Raw genomic sequence first — 22389 nt, 5'->3', positions numbered from 1 at the left:
AACATGTAATGTAATTATTGCAAGAGTACTTTTTAATGCTCTGAATTAAGGAGAGGTAAATTCTCTAAACACAAACAATTTCTATGAAAGAATGGACATGAAATTCTTAAGAAATACTTCTTTTTCCCTTTGCTCATCGCTATTTACATGTGCATTCTATACATTAATTAATTATGTTTTCTTGGTGTAAACTTGTATTCTAATCATTTTTATACAGAAAATGAGTTTTGTAAATATATTTACCAAGTACTGCATAACTGAAAAGCTCATGTGTCTAAATCTGTGAATATAGTGAACACTGAAGTCAGCGGATTTAAGTAAATAACTAAGTGGAGCTCATAACTTTTGTTTTACTCAATTAAAGCGTGAGTAAAACTTGTACCAACTGTAAGCTACATACATGAACATAACTAAAAGTACAAATATATTGCATTGAGTCTGTGTTAGCCTTAATCAGTTTTCTGAGAGGTGTTTAAATCAAACAGAAAATTACTCACAAGTTGTATAGTTGTCATGTATTTTTTCCACCACAAATATTTATGATAGGCTGGTCCCAAAGAACAGATTCCATAATAAGTGTACATGACAACATGGACAATACAGTTCAACAAAGCATGAAACGTTCCTAAACCACCTGCAGAAAAACAAAATATGGTAGTATTATTGCATCAAGTATTTAAAAAGCCACCTCAGGTCCCAGTAGTTTGGTTTGAGTCGGGGGGAAAAAACCCAGACCACAAAACCTACAGACTTTGATTAAGTATTTAACCTGAATTGGGTTGACACCAATTCTGAGGTATCTCATCAGTTTCCTTTCTCGGAAAAAGCTTATCTAAGCATTTCCAAAAAAGCAATAAATCCTAGCTGATCTAATTTCCTGTAAAAGGCTTTAGTTGAATTTTTTGTTCTTTGGGTTGATTTTTTTTTTAATTATTAAAACATATACATGAAGGAGGCACAGAGAATTTAGTGGAAACAGCGTTCCTCCTGTTTTACACCTCTTTTCTAGACATCATGATGAATTGTGCAAAGCTCTGGAGGATAAGTAATTATTCTCTCCCCAACAGAGATTTCCAGATTTCCAGGGAAAGAATCACAATTTCAGACAGTAAGTTTTCAGAATCATGACCTAAGCGAGGGTCTCACAAATCCATAGTCCATCTCAAAAGCATACGTACAGTGAAAAGGAAATTTAAGGCCAAGTAATCTCCCCCCTTGGGGAAAACTCATGACTGAAACTAGTAAGATATGAACATTTCACAAAGCGAGTAAGGAAATATTTCCTTTTCCATTGGATCAACTATGGAGTTAGATGATCCTGCTCAAAGTAATTTTATTTTAATTAACTGTCGTGGTTTAACCCCAGCCACCAACTAAGCACCACACAGCTGCTCGCTCACTCCCCCCACTGGTGGGATGGGGGAGAGAATTGGAAGGGTAAAAGTCAGAAAACTCCTGGGTTGAGATAAGAACAGTTTAATAATTGAAATAAAATAAAATAGAATAGTAGTAATAATAATATTGATAATAAAATAATACAATAATAATATACAAAGCAAGTGATGCATGATGCAATTGCTCACCACCTGCTGACCAATGCCAAGCCCGTCCCCGAGCAGCGATTGCTGCCCCCCGGCCAACTCCCCCCAGTTTATATACTGAGCATGACATCATATGGTATGGAATAGCCCTTTGGCCAGTCTGGGTCAGCTGTCCTGGCTGTGCCCCCTCCCAGCTTCTTGTGCACCTGGCAGAGCATGGGAAGCTGAAAAGTCCTTGACTAGTGTAAGCACTGCTTAGCAACAACTAAAACATCAGTGTGTTATCGACACTGTTCTCATCCTAAATCCAAAACACAGCACTATACCAGCTACTAGGAAGAAAATTATCACAGAATCATAGAATACCAGGTTGGAAGGGACCTCAAGGATCATCTGGTCCAACCTTTCTAGGCAAGAGCACAATCTAGACGAGATGACCCAGCACCATGTCCAGCTGAGCCTTAGACGTGTCCAGTGTAGCAGAGTCAACCACTTCCCTGGGGAGATTATTCCAATGATTGACTGTTGTCATTGGGAAAAATTTTCCTCTCGTGTCCAATTGGAATCTCCCTAAGAGTAACTTGTACCCATTACCCCTTGTCCTCACCACGTGACTCCTTGTAAAAAGGGAGTCTCCATCGTCTTTGTAGCTCCCCTTTAAGTACTGGTACATGGTGATGAGATCACCTCTAAGCCTCCTTTTCTCAAGGCTGAACAAGCCCAGCTCTCTCAGCCTATCCTCATATGGCAGGCTTCCCAGACCCTTGATCATCTTGGTGGCCCTTCTCTGGACCCCCTCCAGCCTGTCTACATCTTTTTTGTATAGTGGGGACCAGAACACAGTATTACACACAGTATTCCAGGTGTGGCCTGACAAGCGCCGAGTAGAGTGGGATAATGACTTCTTTATCTCTATCCCAGCTGAAACCAGGACATTAAAACAAGAAATTATAGGTAAAAAATGATCCAAGAAGTGGCATACAGCAAAGTATTTTTAAAAGAAATATGAACATGAAAATATTGAGCATCAGGAAGAAAACAAAATGTCATGAAAAGCAGACACTTAATGAGAATATTTTTGTATCCAAAAGTCAATTTTCCATTAAGAATCATTCAAGTTGAAAATAAAACTTATTTTGTGATTTTAATAGCTCGCACTAGTCTTCCAGCTTGATAGATCATAACTCCTCCAGCTGTGATTGCAAACTTTCTTTGAAACTTAGCTATTTGTATTTTTGAAAATAATTCGAGTGTTCTTACAGTTCAAACATACATATTTTCTTTTGGCTTGCACAGTGAACATTCAAAAGAAAAAAATAGTTAAAGCAGAGGAAAGAAAAAAAAAGAAAAAACAACCTAAGCAACAGTACAAAAATATGCTCCAAAAAGCAACACCATACATAAGCACCATCTTACAATTCCCTGTTTACATCAGATCAGAGAAAAAAAAAAATCAGCATCTCCTTTCACAAACATGTTGTTTTTTAAAAACAGGTTGAAAACTTGATCAATGCCACTATTTAGAAGGAAGGATAAACAGTGATGAAACTGAATACAAGATAATCGTTGGCAGGACTGAAATTCTTGGAAAAAAATTTAAGTTATCAAACAGATCAGTATTTGGAAAGATTAGTATAAAGATAATCAATAGAGTTGTAGGAATAAACACATCTCTTCACGAGTATGAGGAACTATTACGAGCAGAGGACAAAACAGATCTTGCACACTTTGCTGAAAGTATTTGTCAGATTATCACATGGGAAATTTGAATCTGATGCAAAATCAGAAGCCTGTATCTGGTATACTGAGCCAATGTCCAGATAAAAGGCAGACAGTTAATCACCTATAAATGGAAACTTTTCAAGGTTGAAGAGGAGGGACTGTTAGTTGCTGGGATTCTTTGCAAATCTATAAACATACTGAACTGTATGCTGAGAAACTATTCACAAGTTCATCATTAACTTAAAATACCAGTTACTCATCAACATTTGAGAAAGACATGATCAAGACACCAGCTTCCTAATAACAGAAACTCAACAAATGCAGCAGAAGTATATCCTTTTATACACTAGGAAAATCTATACACAGAACATGTTCAAAAGACCCCATCTACAAATCTTCTGGACTGCTTTCAGGGCTTATTTTTGTATTCATAAAACAGGCACTAACAGATCTAATTTAACAGGCAATAGTTCTCTTCATCAGTTTGTCACTGATTTTCTGGGAGAAAAAAAAAATAACATGCCAGAGGACATGAGTGAAAGAACATGTACAAACTCCCCTCTTTCTTGATAGAAACTCCTAAAAAACCCCACACCCTCCTAGAGATGTACTACAGTTCTAGAAATGACTGTGCATTTCTCCACTCCATGCTTACCAGGCTATTCTTATGGCAAGCTATATTTATTAGTGTTGCACACTAATAAATACTATAGCATAGAAAGATGCATGCATAGACACACAGAGCAGGAAAGGAGAAAGTGAAGGTAAGCTAGAAGTGGACAGAGACTTTCAATTCATTACAATTCAAATAAGTTTCTGTAATAAATAAGGTCCAGAAAATATCTCTGTAGTTTTGAGAAAGCCAAAGTATTAGATGTAAATAAGCCCCAATTATGCTACCTAAGGCCAGTAAAAATAACTGCAACAAAGCCTGAATAATTTCTTAAACAGGCAAAACAAAGGATGGTAAGAACAACGAGAACACAGTCCTCCCCTCCAATTCCATTCTTATGTTTCAGGGGGACAAATGCCTTTGAAGCAGTTTCAACAGAGTATCTGCCTCATACTTCTCCCCTAGTACTTCTGATTTTGCAGTCATATCTTTCTTTCGTGTAATAATGCTCTTTACTTACATACACCTCTCTCCCCTGCACCTTCTTCCCCTTACAAAAAACCACATCGCACAACATGCTGTCAAATAGGAAAAATTAGTACTTCCCACCCACTTAAATAATTGTTATGTATGGTGATCTCAGATGTTCCATGAAATACTGCAGAGATCTAAATTTAAAAACATTGATGTTCGCAAGATTTTTAATTCTGTTCTTTAAATATTTTTGTCTATCATAGTTAACTTCTACTACCAGCAGATATGTACAACTTAAACTGTCTCTCCACTACCTGCAGCAAATTTGACTCCAAACCACCAGGTCCATGGCATGATGGAATGATGAAAGACATGCAGGAATGTAACTTGGTTGTTTTTCTTACGCAGCACAAAAAATATCTGAAACAGTTTTTTAATGAACAGAATGTTACAGGAGATAATCAAGCCCAACATACTTACAGAAAACTGTATGCATCAGTGCTGGTTGCTCACTACTATACATTTGAAAATTCTTCACAGTTGCAGTCTTGGGAGAAGCAGGGAAACTGAGGCTCTAGATAGGCAGACTAGTTTTCAAAAAAATTAAACCAGTATGTAAAATCCACCTGCGGAGTCTCAAAAGCAGGATTAAGAAGTATCTAGAAGCATCAGATTTTAAGTCCCCTGAACTACTAAGGCAAAGCCATTTGAGAAAATTAACCAAAGGACTAGCAACAGATACAGACAGGAGAAAATATTAAGTTAGAGAAATAGCACTATTAATTATGAACACTGACTTAGCTACCCTTGGAAAAAGGCAAAATTGGACAGAATAAATGTAGGTATTCTTAATGGATATTGACAGGCCACATTTTAAAGGACGGACATCGAGGGAAGTGTTAAGGGAAGATAGAGCAAGAAAACTGTGTAAAGAGAAGTCAGGTCACATGAAGGGTAGCATCAGATGGCAAGGAAAGGAACACAGAAGAAAAAAAATCTGGTGTGCCAGGAAAAACATTTGGAAACAGATGACTCTTAAATACAGCTAAGAAATTACTTTTGCAATAAAACCAAAAAGCTTCTGAGAAACAGATACCTAATTGGATGGATTAAAACAAAACAAATTTAAAAAACAAACAAAAACTCAAACAAACAAACAAACCCAACCAATTTTTTCAGGCCCAGGACTAATTAAAAAGCAGCAATCTAACGAGTGGGTAGTAAAGGTAAATAGAGGACTAAACTGATCAGGCTTTTCCAGTTTTAGCATTCCTGGCCCTTCCCTTACCATTCCATTTGGCCCAGTTAGTAAGATCTTCCAGTGTTGAATCACAATATTTGCAGATGAAAGTTAGATGGCTAACTTTGCTTGCAGGGTGTAGAACATCCTAATTGCTCATGAGTCAGCTCCTGAATCACCACTATTGTGCCCCACACACAATAAGGCAAACAAAATCACAGCTGATTCCAACACTCAGAAGCTGGTTTGAGAATAGCTAAACCAACCATACTAGGTGTAAGTCTTGGGAAGAGGGGAAGGCAGATAGCTGCTCGTGGTGAGTGAGGTCTGCATTCTGCTTTAATGCATTGCTGCTCAGACTTTCTTTGAAACACCTTAGAGTGCCGGCCTGATATCAAACACATCTATAGTCATAACCACCAAGGCATACACAGGAATTTAGAGCAAGTAAGTAGGGCAATTTATGCTGTATTCAGAGCTGCTGATGCAAATATTCCAAATGTGGAAGATAAAATCTGAAGATAACATGGAAAAAAATTCAACATGATCAACACCATTTTTTTATCTGCAGTGTTGAGACAAGCATTGCCATAGCACAACAGGTTAGTTCATTCAGCTGTTAAACAGACAAGTTATCAGGGCTTCCTAAATTTTTAAACGTGTGTTCTCTCATTAACATTTTTCCTGATAATCAAGAAATGACAGTGTAATGAGACAATAAGATGAGAAGAGATAATAAGGGTAAACACCAATAATCGAAGACTGGAGGGCTAAATACAAAGCAATTTATGCCCTCAGCCCCCAACAGCACCAGTTCTTCTACTGTGAAAAGGAAATATCACTACTTCTTTTATTAGGCTACAAATACTTACAGTGTCTAATAATTCAATGAACTTGGAAAAGTAGTAAAGCCAACAAGTTCGTACCATCTGCAAGAGTAAAAACCAGAAATTATCAAATCATAATAGACATAAATAAAACTAAACAGCTGCAGGAAAAATAAGTAACTATATAAAAGGAAAGTATCAGGATGAGTAAATGGTGTCACAAGGTTGACATAAATATTTAAATGTATAGTTTGTTTAGTTTTTCTTTAAAAAACACAAAACATTCTTTAATCCAGAAGGAATGTTAAAACCAAGATGAACAAGCCAACAAATACGTTGCCTCTTTCTTTTTCCCAATCAACCCCCTCCATTTAACTCTCATGCTCTACATTATGCAAGAGGGCATTTCCATTTACTGCATTCCACTCTACAGCAGTGCGTTTGGTTGTTCAAAAAGCATTTCCAAAAATAAAGTCAGTGTAGCATAACAATTCGGCATTTGGCAACTTACTCTTAGAGCTGTAGGTGACCTCGAGTAGTCAATGACATCACACCGGAATGAGTACCCTGTGGCCCAACCCGACATAAGAAACTGGAGAAAAGAAAAGGGAAAGGGCAAAGATTTACTTTATGTCTTTTGAAAAAAATCATTAATTTCAGATTACTTTCACAATCACTAAGCATGAGGGGAAAACAGTATTAAAAACTTGTTGAATCAGCAACCTTGTCAGTCATCTACCTCTGTGCGGGCTAGCTACCATAAAATCCTTTGCTGTTGCACATTAATAAATTTCTAATTCCAGGACCACACCTATGGACAAGAACTTTCTTCCTGCACCCATTATCTCAGCATTAGGAACTAAAGAGGAGAAACAGCTGCATCTCAAAACCATGTTAGAAAAGCAACTTATTGTATAAATCAGACCACAAAAACAAATCAACCATTTTGAAATTTTTTGAAAATTGCTATCACAGCCAAACATCTTAATACTGAAAAGAAACCAGCACAACATCTTAATACTGAAAGAAAAGCCATATTTTTCTGTTGTGCTGGTTAATATCATTAAAGACAAGGAACAAATCAATATGCACTATATTTTTAGTATCATAGTTTCTAAAATTTTGCTTAGTTGAACTGCATGATTCAATTAGTCTTTCACTGATATCAGGGATGAGAAGCTAAAGTTTTATAATCAAGAGCACATGTACAGGACCAAAGGACTATATGTAACAAGTATAATTTAATCTTTTCTCTTGGAATATATTAGAACTTGGACAAGAGCAACATTGTTAATATTACACTTGGCTCATTTGCCGGCCAGCCTCTAGGACTACTGTATCTTACATCTGTTCAAAAAGTACTTCTCATTGATTGATCATCATCATCCACTCATGCACAATAGGAGGTTCAGCTCTCTTAACAGATGGAGGGTTTTAGTCTGTGACTGCAATAGATGTTTAACTTCCTAAAAGAATCAATTGCTTAAAAGAAACAAGATTTGAAACACCATCAAGATAGCACAATACTAAAGCACCCACAAAATGGCTTAGATCCAAAGAGGGAAAGAATCAGCTTTTTGCTGAGAACCAGACAATAGCAGAGATTCAATCTGTTAAGCTCTAGCTATGCATTCTTTCATGAAATTGTAAAATAGAAGTCTTTATAGCAGATTAATTGAATACTGTGTTAGTGTCAGACACTAAAAGAAGCATAATTTTTTTTTTAGTTTCTGAGGGTTATAACCAAAATGAAACTTATCACCAAATCACATGAGGAAGTTTGGTGATTTTTCAAAACAAAGTCTAAATAGCAAACGTATGCATCTTGCCCACCACTTACAGCTTTCTACACAACAGTCATGACACAAAGTAGCTGCTGCTGCACTGTCTTTAGAGTGCTGTTAAAAGAAATGTCAAGCAGTTCCCCATAACTCATGATGAAATTTATGCAAATTGAGGTAACAAAAAGGTATCCTGCCAATTTTTTAACTTTTCATTACCAATTTGCCAAACCTGAAATAGCCACATAGCCAGATTTAACACAAAGAGGGTCAGTACTACTAGCATAGTGATGCTTCACCAAGCAAATGTATAAGGCTATCATTCACACAATACTACTGTTAAATAGCTACACTTTAAAAAAAAAAAAACCAAAACAAAAACAACAAACCCAAACACAAAACATCACCAACAACAACAAACAACCCCAAAACAACAGATATTAGCTATCTTAAGGTTTCAGATATTAGCTATCTTAAGGTTTAAGGTTCTAAATTAAAGTTTCTACATAGTCTATATCATTCATGGTTAAGGATTTTTAGGTCATTCAACCCATAACCCTATACAACTCATCAGGCTTTCCAGTCTTAAAGTCTAAACATTTGCTTGAGCAATGAACTACAGTAAAATCTCAACATTCCTTTTGAGAGAAAGAGCATTTACTATTGGGGGGGGGGGGGGGGGGAGAGATAAAAATCAATGCTAAAGATCTTCATGGTTTGTTTTTTGAGGAGTTTTTTGGGGGTTTTTTGTTGTTTTTTTAGGATGAAGATCCCCAAATCGGATATTGTTAACTTCTGTAATTTAAAAGGCAGATCTAACTGAAGATTATTCTATAGTAAATGTACTCTATATACAGTGTTTGAAACATCAGTGTTGAGTATCATGTAGTAGGACAGAAATAATTACAACAAAGAAAAATACGTAGTCTACTTTACCTGCTACAACCCAGGGAAATTAAATAAGTTATGAGGATTTTTGATTTTTTAAATTATATATAATGGCACATAAAATATTTTATAATCTTTCTAGGTATGACTTATTCCCCTTTTTTCAAGTATCAGCTCAATTAGTTTAGCATACAGCTTGGAGGAATATAATTGTGACAATCAGAATAATATTTTTTTTGAGAATTGCAGAGTGGGAATTATATTAATAAATTTATTAAAAGTTGGTATGAAGATAGTTACAGACACAAAATATATAAATACGTTACAAATAAAAGTAGAACTTACTTCATAAGTCATATATAAAGAGAGGGTTACCACACTAAAATTATAAAGCGCCATTATCTGCCTAAGTTCAAAAGGTTTTTTATTTTCCATGAGTTTGGGTCCTAAGGAAGTGACAAAATAAATGTAGGTTCCAATGATAATGGTTGTTGGAAAAGGTGAAGACATGAGTGGCCAGCCTTCCAGTCTTGGATCTAGAGGAGGGGAGGAGGAAAAAAAATTTTAAAAAAATCAGATCTTTCCAATACTTACTAAATCCTAAAAAGGTTACAGAAAGGTAATTAATTCTTAATGGTTTAGGTTTTGCTGTCACTGATCAAGTTTCAGAGTCCATTCACCTCAAATCCGCACCAACTGAATAACAAGATTTAGCACCTGTAGGATTCTACGCTTCTTTCTGCATCAATTCTTCACACATAATGAAGAGGAGACACAGAATCGTGAGCGACCCAATTTTCGGTCTAGAGCTCTCCCCTCATGAAAAGTCTGCATTTTCATACGTGAACACGGCTTAGAGGGCAGCATAGGAAGGCAATGTGCAAGCAGATCACTGAGGCTGCATTTCCAAGTGAGGCTTCATTCTTCTGGAAAAGCATAAACAAGTCCAAGTCACAGACAGGGAGTAGCCCCACTTTTCAAGATCCTCAAGCTTCAGAAGCAGTACGGTGTTAGACGTAGTAAGTATGGGGATTTAAAAGTTAGAAGACATTCTGTCCCATCAGTTGGTATTCATAGCTTAGTTCTTGAGGCTTATGCCTATTCAGTCCAGACACGTCACCACTTTCACAGCACCATAAAACACATGCTTTCATATTACAAACCTCCAGTTGGTAAATCTGTTGCAAGTTTCTCTCCAGTTATCCCAGATAGAACTATTGCAGAGAAGAGTCCTTCTCCTACGCATGCCCTGCTCCTTCTCCCCACAGCTGAGGCTGGCAGACATTCCCTCTAAACTTCACCATGATTCCACTGCACCCTTCTGTGGTTCATCACCGAGTCCCAGCTTACCAAAGACTTGTTCTCCATAAACAGGAGAAATAACACAAACTTAATATAATTTTTTAAAATTATTTATTTTTATAAACTGACTTTTAGAAGATTTGTTTCTGAATTACCCCAAATTTAACTACTGACTCAGTAAACTGCTGCTTTTATGGTTTGCTGCTGTATTTTGTGGGTGAAATTATACCACTGCAATTTTTGTTAAATGTTTAATTCATGGCCAATTGTCTTAAGTCAGTGATCTTCAACCCATGGCATTCAAGTAACATATCACCCATGAGACCCTCTGATGTTTACAGCCACTAGAAGTTTTAAAACAGATTGAGGAGGAAAGCACATTATAATGCTGCACACAGCCTGTAATGTGCCCAGTGCTGCTGCCCACAGACCAACAAGGATTGTGAACTACAGCACTAGGCATTATCTAAAAAATGAAATCTCTATGTGTTGCATTGCAAGAGAATCACCAGCTCTTCACAACTGACTGCTTTTTCTGCATCCACTCCTTGCACTGACACTACCAAAACTTTCCCATTGGTCTTCCCAGCTTGATCCTGAGGAAACCATGTCCAGCCACTAAGAGTATGCTACAAGATGCCAAATACAAGCACTGGTAGGCAGAGAGACGAGGGATTCAAATTCTGAAGTCATGGACACTGCAGACGAAATGCTCCATCACAATCTACTTCACCCACACAAGTCATACTGATAAAACTCCCTTCTCACTTGCATGCTGTGGTACTATGGAACAAGAGAAATTGTATTCAGCTATACTGGAAAAGATAAATTAGTAATTTTATTGATCAAATCTTAACTGCTTCTCAAGTTTTCCCCAGGAATCAGCTAATCCCTGTCACTATGTGCCTACCATGGTGAGGAACACTCAGGGATGCCACTGAGATAGATGGGTTTTAACCCCAAACTTGAGATCTTCTCTGTCGTTTTTTGGTAAGCGTGCAGAACTACAGAACAACAATGTTAAAACAAAGCATGTTTAATATCCTCATACCAGCTGCAACAAGAGACTAACATTCCTTTTCAAAAGGACTGTGATAGAGTGAATTACTCTGAGGATTAATTTCAAGATACTATAACTCATCAAGGTTTTTATTTCTTTTACTTTGCAACAGCAAAATACAGTAACACCATGCACCTAGCTCAATTAACTGACAAAATACCATTGTTCAGTAATGAAAAAAAGTTAAAGCTTTACATTCAGTAGCATAGAAAAAACGTAAACTATATATTCAGGCAAGCCAGAAACTCTTACAGAAGAATCACCATCTGCACTTTATTTAGTCTGGGGTTATACCCATAAATTAGCTGAGTTTTGTTTCTTCCTTTTTTTAAAATGCAGAAACTAGTCTGTTCCTTAAAGTTAAAAATGTCAATAAGTAACCTTACAAGTCTTAGAAACATTTACAGGAAGACAAAGCTACTTTAAGTTGATAAACAGTACACCTAGAATAGGTACACATTGCTATTCAAAATTATTGAAAGTTAATAAGTTTTAGACTTAAATGACTCACCGGCATCTTTAATCCATTCATCATACAGTAGCACAGCCTTTGATGTCAGATTGTTAAAGGCCATTTTCACTTGATTAAGATTTTATGATGCTGCCTGCAGGAAAACAAAACAAAACAGAAATATGGATTTTTGTAATTAATAAAACAAAGGTCAATAAAGTGTTTTGGAAAAGATTTTCAGGAAACAAAATGGAAAAAAATATGGAGAGGGTTAACAGAGCACCACATGTGAAATATAGATCAGGGAGCGTTAGCTGACCACATCACACTATGCTTGATGCTAATTTATAGCTGAGCTGTTATGCACAACAATATGATTTTGTAACCTCTACATACCAAACCAAGGTCCTTCTATGCCATAAAGCGTTATCTCAAGAAACCATGCTGTGGTTAACAGTTACAGGGAAAATATAAATAAAGAGCAGCTGCTTAAATTCATTTTTATTGTCATCTCCATTTAAAGTCCAACTCATTGATATGTGAAGAAGTTCAGCTTTGCAACATTTACTACTGAAAACTTTAATTTTCTAACTAAGAAGTATTTCTAAGGTAGGTGGGAGGGAAGAAAGGTGCCAATATGTCTGCATACTCCTTTTAAATACAATAATTAGCTATGTTATAATTAGTATGCAAATCACACTGATGAATCAACTGTTTCCACATCAGGATCATGAAGTGTCATAGTACCACCAGTAATACCATTAACTCACAAGAATTATCCAACACATCCAGTTTGCATGCAGCACCACCCACATATGTAAAATAAAGAAGTATGCTTATATGAATACTGATTTTTGCTCCAAAAATCAAGTACTCATCAGCCCTTCCCTTGCCTCATTCCCCCTAGAAAATACTTTTTAAAAATCCCAACACATTTGAATGGTGCCTCTCCTATTCCCACTCAGTGTCTCACTTTGCCATATGATTTCTCTGCATACCCCTGTGCAATCTTCACAATGTATTCACCTTTGTCAGTCCAGGCTGCAGCACACCTTGATAACCAGCTCCTTTCCTCTAGCTGCCCTTCTCCACCTCTTCCAGGCTAAGCTAGCTGCAGCTTTGGAGAGCCAGTTCTGCCTTTGTGATGGTAACGCATCTCTCTCTGCTCACTCCTCAGATCTCTCCACTATCATCTTCTCATGTTCTCACCTTAACGTTCCTTCAAAATAATTTCACCCTTATCTCCACTTCTACAAGTACCTCCTGTTCACTGCCATTTCACAGGAGTTTTTAGGCACCTCAAAGTACACCACACCTGCCCTTCATCACAAGATGCAACACAGACAAGCCTGCCTTCATTAGAGTTTATCTGATCTACCTCTTCCCAATTCTCATTTTGCTACCCACTTGTTTTCTTGCTTGCACTCCTGTCCCATGTGTCTGTACATCTGAAACCACCATCAATTTCTTGTTCAGAAATATTCCCTCTGCAAGCCTCTAAAGTTCATATCTTCCAGAAATACCATCCTCCAGCATCAGCATTTCCCAACTCAATGTCACAAAATCAACTTTTGTATACAACACTACTACTTTACTTTCAATATGCTTTACAATTCTACTTATTTTCTTCACATAATTAGCTACCTAGCTTTCCTTTGTAAGTCCATTTCTATGAACAATTGTTTGCATTACTTTTAGGTTTTCAGAATTTGTTTGTTTGTTTGTTAACTATCTACAAGTAGGGTTAATGGCAGCATGGAAGGTATTTTGTCTTATCCTGTTACACTTACTTCACACACAAATTCATACATACTGGGGCAAAAAAATACGACTGAGGCGCCTTTTTTTTTTTTAAATAGAAGAGTAAAAAAACCCTACATACCTACACACAAGATAAACAACTAGCTTGTGCTTCAGCAAAAAACAAACCATTTTTGAAAGATTGCTTTTTCACAGTACAACCATGTTGTTAAGAAGTAACCTGATAACGCTTTGACCAAACTGCCAAACATTATAGAAGATCGTAAGTCTACAGAACTTATCCTCTAAATGTGAGATTGGACATATTTGGCCTGAAGGGACAAAGACTTGGGAGCAGAGAAAGCCATTTGTTAATTACACAGCTTTAGTTCTTCATGCTGTAAACTCATCTGCACATTAAGCATTTGTATAGCCACAGTTCAGTCAGGAAAACATACATTTATTCTACATACCTGCTAAGGTACTTACAGAATCAGCACATTGGCACTTTTATTTCCAATGTTCCACTTTCTGCTTGTAAAAAAATTAAAAAATGCAACTAAAATGCACTAGCAGTAGGGAAATTTCTTTTTAAAATACAGTGTCTAGATTGTAGCAAACTCTCTCAAAATTAGGGAAGTCACACTAGCAGCCTAATTTTCAAAATTAGGTTATTTTAAATGACATATTGGAAGTGATTTACATAAATTTTAAAAAACGCAGTCATATAAGTTCAGTCTGCCCAGCTTGAAAAGTTCTAAAGAACATAGAGGCAGTCCTCTGAAGCACACACATTCAGGAAGCAAGCACTGAAATCACCTCAAAAACATATGCAAGATACTCAGCTCTTAGAAAGAAATGAGCACTATTTTTCTTTTTTTTTCCCCTTTTTATTTAAAAATGTCAATAGAAGTAATACTGTGCACCTAGGTTCAAGCCAGCTGTACTAATATCATTTCTGAAGACACCTTTAAACAAATGTGATTTCATAATTATAAAAATAGGGGGTGTAAGTGAGGCAAATGATGGAAAGGGCTGTGTCAAAAGAGCAAAGTCATTTGCTGGCCTCTGGTCCCCTGCGGCTCAGCAGACAGCTGAAAGAGCCCACTAACTGCAGCTGAGTTAAAGCATCCATAGAATGCCTCATGATGACAAGTAGTAGGTAATAAGTTGTTGGAAGTGCTCGAGTTCGGTTAGCACACAAAACTATTAGCGATTCTTGTAATGGGAATTACTGGTATGCCTCAAACATTCCTTATTTTTAAATGAAAACAAGAAGTTTCTCACATTCCTTTGCTTAGCCCACATGAAATATATTTGCCATTCTTGATGCTCATTTATTCCCCCTACGTAGTTTTTAAATATTAAAACAGATATTAAGATTTGCTTTTAAATAGTAATTTTACAACAAACATTTTATGTTGATGGCTACTAAACAAAACAAGCAAACAAAAGAACTTGTTTCATTTTGCTTGGTTTTATGTCAATCTAACATAAGCTTTGTCACTCCAGAAAACAAATTCTAAAACTCAGTGGGAACTTAAAACATGTTAAGAATCTGCATTAGAGAGCAATGCTAATTATTAGAAAGATGGACAAGCTACTTTTACAGGGACCTCTTAGCAAAAGACAGGAGAATATGACAATACAGTACAAACTTCAATGGGATAATTTCCACTCAAGGCAGATGCCAAAAGCAAAGGTTCTGGAGCATCACCCCCTGGGCCTGGCAGGCAGGTAACAATGGGTGGACCCTCCATCCCACAGAGCCCGCAGCAAGATGGGGAGAGCCTGCAGAAAGCATTGACCCACACAGGTCTGATTTCAAAATGATAGCTTAAGAAATGACAGTAATACTGGCTTACATATTCAAGTACAATTATGAAACTTTAATGTTTCAGAATCACTTAGTATACTATTGTTAATTCTGCTCTTGAAGTTCAGAAGGTAATTAAATCAGGATGTTTCATAGATGGTATCTTTAGCTTTACCTGGAAAATACCAGCTCTGCCCTTCCTATTTCCCAAGGCTGTGTGCTTACATAATTGCAGTTACTTTAACTACATTACTCTCTTATGCCACATGGCAAACATACAAACTGCCTATTACCTTAGATTGATTACTCACCTATATTCTGCAACAAAGTTTTAAACTGTAGCTGGATGTCACCTGTTGTTACAGATTTCCCTGAGAGGAGTTTCCATCACCTTGCCATCCTTTATGCCTTCTCTCAACCACACAACCTGTTTTTGGAAAGATTGGTCTCACGGGCAAGTTGGCTATATCCTGCTTAGCATTAGGTGGCCTTTTCTTTTTGTTAATATTGCTTGTAAACACTGTTCCTGTGTTGTGGGTTGACCCTGGCTGGATGCCAGGTGCCCAACAAGCTGCTCTATCACTCCCTCTCATCAACTGGACAGGGGGAGAAAAATACGATGAAAGGCTCGTGGGTTGAGATAAGGACAGGGAGAGATCACTCACCAATTACCATCATGGGCAAAACAGACTTGACTCAGGGAAATTAGTTTAATTTATTGCCAATCAAAAGTCAGAGTAAGGTAATAAGAAATAAAAACAAATCTTAAAACACCTTCCCCCCACCCCTCCCTTCTTCCCAGGCTCAACTTCACTCCCCAATTCTCTATCTCCTCCCTCCGAGCGGCACAGGGGGATGGGGAATGGGGGTTGCAGTCAGTTCATCGCACAGTCTCTGCTGCTCCTTCCTCCTCACGCTCTTCCCCTGCTCCAGCATGGGGTCCCTCCCACAGGAGACAGTCCTCCACGAACTTCTCCAACATGGGTCCTTCCCACGGGCTGCAGTTCTTCACCAAATGCTCCAGCATGGGTCCTTTCCATGGGGTGCAGTCCTTCAGGAAGAGACTGCTCCAGCATGGGTCTCCCACGGGATCACAATTCCTGCCAGAAGACCTGCTCCAGCATGGGCTCTCTCTCTCCACAGGGCCACAGGTCCTGCCAGGAGCCTGCTCCAGTGCAGGCTCTCCACGGGGTCACAGCCTCCTTCAAGCGCATCCACCTGCTCTGGCGTGGGGTCCTCCACGGGCTGCAGGTGGATATCTGCTCCACCGTTAACCTCCATGGGCTGCAGGGGGACAGCCTGCTTCACTGTGCTCTTCACCAGGGGCTGCAGGGGAATCTCTGCTCCGGCACCTGGAGCACCTCCTCCCCCTCCTTCTTCACTGACCTTGGTGTCTGCAGAGTTGTTCCTCTCACATACTCTCACTCCTCTCCCCAGCTGCAAATGCGCAGGGTTTTTTTTTCCACCATCTTAAATATATTGTCATAGAGGTGCTACCACCATTGCTGCTTGGCTCAGCCTTGGCCAGCGGCGGGTCCGTCTTGGAGCCGGCTGGCATTGGCTCTATCGGACATAGGGGAAGCTTCTAGCAGCTTCTCACAGAAGCCACCCCTGCAGCCCCCCCGCTACCAAAACCTTGCCACACAAACCCAATACATCCTGTTAAATGACCATTCTGCCCAAGTGAGTGACAGAAAGCAGTCAAGGCAACTCTATGCAACAGAGGTATTTGGAGAAATTTCCAAGTTTTGAGAGTTGTATAAGTTAGTCGTTACCTTGATTAAATTTCAAACTTTTTCTTTGAAGTCAGTCCATTTTAAAATACAAATTCTAACTTCTTAGAGTGCATCAACAATCTCTGCATGTACATTTTAGAGTAGACATTCAGGAGGGAATAGCAAATTTCAAAGGAAATATAAATTCCTTTTTTAAAAAAGTGGACAACGTAAAAACAGATGAAAGATGTTTAGAAACTATATTAGAACTTCTACTTGTAAAATTCCCCATTAGCAGCATTCAATAAGATATCTAATACTTACCCTTTGTAGTCAGCCTTACTGAATTATTTACACAGTACTTCTTTATTTAATGCTTTGCTTTTTAAACTAGTATCAAATCTGTCATTTACCTACATGAATAAAGTAGCCTGGAAGCAGCAGAACTAGTGAAAACTTGTTTCTCTTCAATCACACTTCAGATTGGGAAATCCGTTAGTCTGGCAGAAAACCATTCTGATGCTGCATAAAGACCAATTTGTATTTTCTTCCACACCTGCCTATAAACTGTTAAAAGAACTGATGCTGCAGACTTCACAACAAGGCTGAACATTGGCAACAGGCACAGAAAGGCTCCTTCCTATGGGAACTGTTTCAGGTTCTTCACAGGCCACAGGTACAGCCCCATTTTGTGCCCAGCTCCCTGCCAGAATCATATGGGCATTCTCCTGGTCCGTGCACACCAATCCAACCACCAGCAACTGCTGAATGAGGATGCCCTGGCGCATAGTCCCATGGCATCTCTGCCAATGGGTCTGGTCCTCAGGCAGCTGCAGGATAAGCCACAACAGCTCACTGACCCAACTGAAAGCTTAATCTTTTGGGAAAAGGTTATTTTTCAGTCAGTTCAGTGGGTGCACCTGAAAGGCTGAAAGAGCTCATACAAGTGAAACAGTGAGACATTAACTGGGATGACCACAGGCAGGGAGAAAGGTGGGAGTAGCAGCCCTGTCATAGATCCCTTTAAGTTGATGGTGAAATCATGTAGGGAGGACATAGGATCATCATGTCCAGTCCTGCATAGTCATAGACAATCATGTACTAGATCCATAGTCAAGAAGTTCACACACTGCACCTCAGCAAGTCATCACTCTGTCCATCACAAGCCACAAGGGACATTCCACAACACAAGAACCGAAGCCACAAAAATTACATTGTGCTACAATAAGGCAGAAAAAGATCTGACATCACCAATATCTTAAATGTCTTAAATGCATCAGCTGGGGTTGCAGTGGTGCATGTGAAAGTGATCCTAGGGACTAATGTCCCACATCACATAGAAAGGCACATCGAGTTCAAACAGTCCCTGCAGTCATAGCCTGGAAGGAAGTTGCTTTACAAGTCTGAACTCAATTATCAGTTTAACTCAAGTATGAGAAAGACACTGGGAAGGCCCCTGAAAGGATTCTCAGTTTCACTTGGGAAGTGAACACCATGGACATCAGTGTATCTTCCCCAGTTTTCTCTCCCCATATTCCCAACGTTTCAGAGAAAGGCAAAAACATAAACAGGGGTTAAAGCTCCTAGAATTTTAACTTGCTATCAATGCTCCCCTGCCTTTACCAAAAACTCTTTACTTGAGCATGTCAGCCATCCTGCAGTTAACCAGTCTCACCTGTCTACTCCTCTGCTGTGGCGAGTGGCTCCTGCACCCAGCTTATGACAGAAGCTCTTCTCGTTGGTCCCCCAGTGCATGACTTGCACTTGGCTCCCTTAAGTTTCATTCCAGCTCAGTGACGCCAGCTCACAAAGTCACCTAGTCCTGCCTACATGGTGAGCCCTGTGGCACATATTGCATGACAACTTTCACCTAGAAGTCAAAATAAGGATCACCTATGATTTAATTATTTTTATTAATGCAACCTCATTAGATAATGATACATCATTACCCTTATCAAAAACCTTTGGCAAAGTATTCATTTAGTATTTGGGCCATATCCGACTCAGGTTAATCTCCTCCTTACCAAAAGGGCTTAACAGCTCCTCCTTTTTCCTCCTTGCTTATTATGTAACCAGAAAACTTTCTGCAGCATTTTAATTTTTCTTTCAAGATCAGATCAGCTAAGCTTTGGGTCACTTTAAACAGGCTTTCACCAAATGAGAACCAGGGGCTAGACAGCAGTAGCACAATCCAGTATTTTCAGCTGCGCAACACAATCATGCTAACTCATACAGCCAGTGCTCCCCATTCATTCCTCTACAAGTCAACATCTTCGTAACATGCTGAGCTTTTACTCATTCTGGTTTTCTTTTCTCTACAATAGGGACAGGTCTGATAAATATACGTAAGAATTATTTACAACTGTGGTATTTCTAAAGTGCATACACATTGTTAGTAACCAAGCAAACCAAAATATAAAACTCTCTACGGATCTAGAGGGGTAAGGAGTGGTATTTACCTGCACTGCAGAAAAGCACGTTCTGTTGTTTGGTTTTTTTTTTAACTTGCATAGGAAATATATTCTTTTCAAGAAACAATTTATAGGTAAGCTCTAAAAAGGTAGGAGGAGGGCAAGTACTAACTAAATACTTTCAATGAAAAGGACCAAAGATGTCTGATGACATCAAAAGTTTGCATTTTAGAAGACTAAGAATGAATGGGCTTTGTGGATGCATCCACAAAATAGGATTAATGACATTTAATTTCTTCTCATTATGGTGATGAAGATTGCTTGTTCTGAGTACACACCGTAGTTACTTGAATGCTTTGGTAAGACTCCTTCCAGCTTTCTACCAGACACCTCTTTTAGGGCGAAGCATATGGAACACAGATAAGAGCATCCTCATATCAGTTCTCAATACCTTCTTAAAACACCCTGACAAAGGGCAGGCCACAAGCAAAACAGACTCAGCTAATGTTGCCAAGATTTGTGTTCAGTCTAAAGCTCTCTCTCCTTCTCCTCTGTGATACCATTACCCAAAGTCTATATCATTCTTGAAACTCCAGGTAGGACAGCTTAGAATTGACTCCGGTTATGAGTACTCTTGCTTCTATCTACCTGCTTGATTAAAGCTACTCATGTGAAAATATGAAAAGGGACATGAGTGAGACCATCCCCTTCCTTCAGCTGCAAGCGGAGCCACTGGGTTGGCTCTGTCATATCATCTATCCTCATTAACATTTAACAAGAGAACTGCATATGAGAATCTCATACATCCAATTAATTACAATAGAAGCAGTTTGCTACCAAGAACTGGTAAAGAATTTAGTTTGTGTTTACTCATCACTTGACATAAATTGTCATTAAATAGTCACTGTGGGGGGCACTCTATGGAAGCTAAAGAAAGAGAGAGATGCAGAACTAGACTTCAGATAGGGACATTCATAGCTGCCTGCAAGCATTAGAGAGAGGGAACATCCAAGTCAAAGTGACTCAGAGCAGTTGAAGGCCTATGGAGACAAAAGAAAAAGGTTGATCCAAGGGCAAAGCAATGCTGTGTGGGACAATATTCAGATGACAACCTAACCTCAAAAGCTTACGCAAAACTAAAACTCTCCATCATCTAAAAACATTAACTGGCTTGATTAGCAAAAGTATCTTACAACATTTTTTAAACTAGATCTTGTTATAAAAATTCAACTTTAAAAGGATACAAGTTCTTTGTTCAATTTCTGAGCAATCAACATGCAGCAGTTTGCATAACACACAATGCAAAGTAGAGCCTGATATTATGGGCAAAATATATTAATGACATGACACAGCTGTGAAGGTTTACTTCTGCTCCAGATCTAGTTAGGTAGACCTTGGTTCCTTTGCTAACAGGAATTTTAAGGAGTCTTCAGTATTTTGCACTTTCAGGAAGCTCAAGAACAGCGTATAAAGCAGCATTATGCAGGCTGTGAGTTTGTAACATTAGAGCTTTTTAAAATTAGCTTAAAACACTGAATGACAACTTAACAGAAGAACAGAATGAAACACACCACATTAATGAACAGGTTTAATCACAGGTATGTTGTAAGGACTTTCCATCTTCTATCAGTATTTTCCACTACTACAGTAGAATGTAGTTTTTTACCATCTTTCCAAGCATTCAGAGACTACCCAGGACCACAAGACATCACTGCAGTTTAAAATAGATCAGCTCAGCCAAACAGTGTGTAGGGATAAACCAGCTACATCTGGCCATGTCAAGTGCACTTACTTTTTTCCTCTTTTCAATCCTGAAAGATTACCAACTACAAATAGCTCTAAAAAATTTATCCCATCAACAAAGTACATTAGGCAGTGGATGTGCCACATCAGAATAACACAGGAGACAATAATACTTCCAGCCCAGAACCTTGGCAAGCAGCAAAGTACTCAGCCTAATACTAATGTTCCTGTAAAACACCAGTATACAAGAAACAGACAAGTGTCTAATAGTCTACTCAGCATGCAACAGCAGCAAAGGAGAGGAAAACTGGACTGTTTCCAGTACAAAGAAAGATTAGGCTTATATATATTTAAGTTATCAAAAAAAGTCTGAGAGAGCATTTTTCATGTACAGGTTTCAGTGCTTTGCAGAAGAGGTCAGTGTGTTTGGTTCACTCTCCGTATGGAGCACTCAGTCACCAGAGAAAAAGGGGCACCTTTTCCATCAGATAGCACAGCAAAGCTGTGAACAAAACCAAAGTGTTGGGTGCCAGTTCAATATTCCAGTTACTATGCAAAACTATCAGGCCACACACTGCTGTCCAAACCTAAAGCAACACTGCAGCCCTCATCACCCAAGCAGGTTTCTAAGCGTAGTGGTTGGTCTCCACTCTTTCTCTTCTACCTTGCCTCAAGATGATTTTATTGTTCACATACAAACCAAGGAATCATAAAATGGTTTGGGATGGAAGGGACCTTAAAGATCATCTAGTTCCAACCCCCCTGCCATGGGCAGGGATACCTTCCACTAGATCAGGTTGCTCAAAGCCCCATCCAACCTGGCCTTGAACACTTCCAGGGAGGGGGCATCTACCACCTCTCTGGGCAACCTGTTCCAGTGTCTCACCACCCTCACAGTAAAGAATTTCTTCCTAATATCTAATCTAAATCTGCCCTCTCTCAGTTTAAAACCATTACCCCTCATCCTATCACTGCACTCCGTGATAAAGAGTCCCTTCCCATCTTTCCTGTAGGCCCCTTTAAGTATTGAAAGGCTGCTATAAGGTGTCCCTGGAGCCTTCTCTT

The 22389-nt window shown here is 38.6% G+C and overlaps 1 protein-coding gene across 7 annotated transcripts in view; it reads right to left on the bottom strand.

Annotated features, from left to right (window-relative positions):
* The window catches only part of LOC104022974 (very long chain fatty acid elongase 7-like), a 33986-nt gene that overhangs the window by 1992 nt on the left and 9605 nt on the right, over positions 1-22389 (bottom strand). The window contains exons 2-10 of one of the 7 annotated variants that reach the window (XM_087762622.1): positions 11960-12053; positions 11299-11392; positions 9804-10012; positions 9432-9622; positions 6929-7009; positions 6463-6519; positions 4872-4937; positions 4665-4770; positions 498-634 (exon numbers count right to left, since the gene is read on the bottom strand). In XM_087762622.1, coding sequence (XP_087618748.1) covers positions 498-634; positions 4665-4770; positions 4872-4937; positions 6463-6519; positions 6929-7009; positions 9432-9596 — 612 coding nt within the window. In that variant the 5' untranslated portion in view covers positions 9597-9622; positions 9804-10012; positions 11299-11392; positions 11960-12053. Of the gene's footprint in view, positions 1-497; positions 635-4664; positions 4771-4871; positions 4938-6462; positions 6520-6928; positions 7010-9431; positions 9623-9803; positions 10013-11298; positions 11393-11959; positions 12054-18845; positions 22177-22389 lie in introns of those variants that run through there. The other 6 variants (XM_087762623.1, XM_087762621.1, XM_087762619.1 and 3 more) reach the window with 6 other exon arrangements.

The sequence above is a fragment of the Nipponia nippon genome, unplaced genomic scaffold, assembly GCF_047370975.1.
Source record: "Nipponia nippon isolate SJK-2023a ecotype South Korea unplaced genomic scaffold, ASM4737097v1 scaffold_26, whole genome shotgun sequence".
Lineage (NCBI taxonomy): Eukaryota > Metazoa > Chordata > Aves > Pelecaniformes > Threskiornithidae > Nipponia > Nipponia nippon.
Note: the sequence above shows the minus strand (reverse complement) of the source record. Positions and strands in the feature narration are given on the sequence as shown.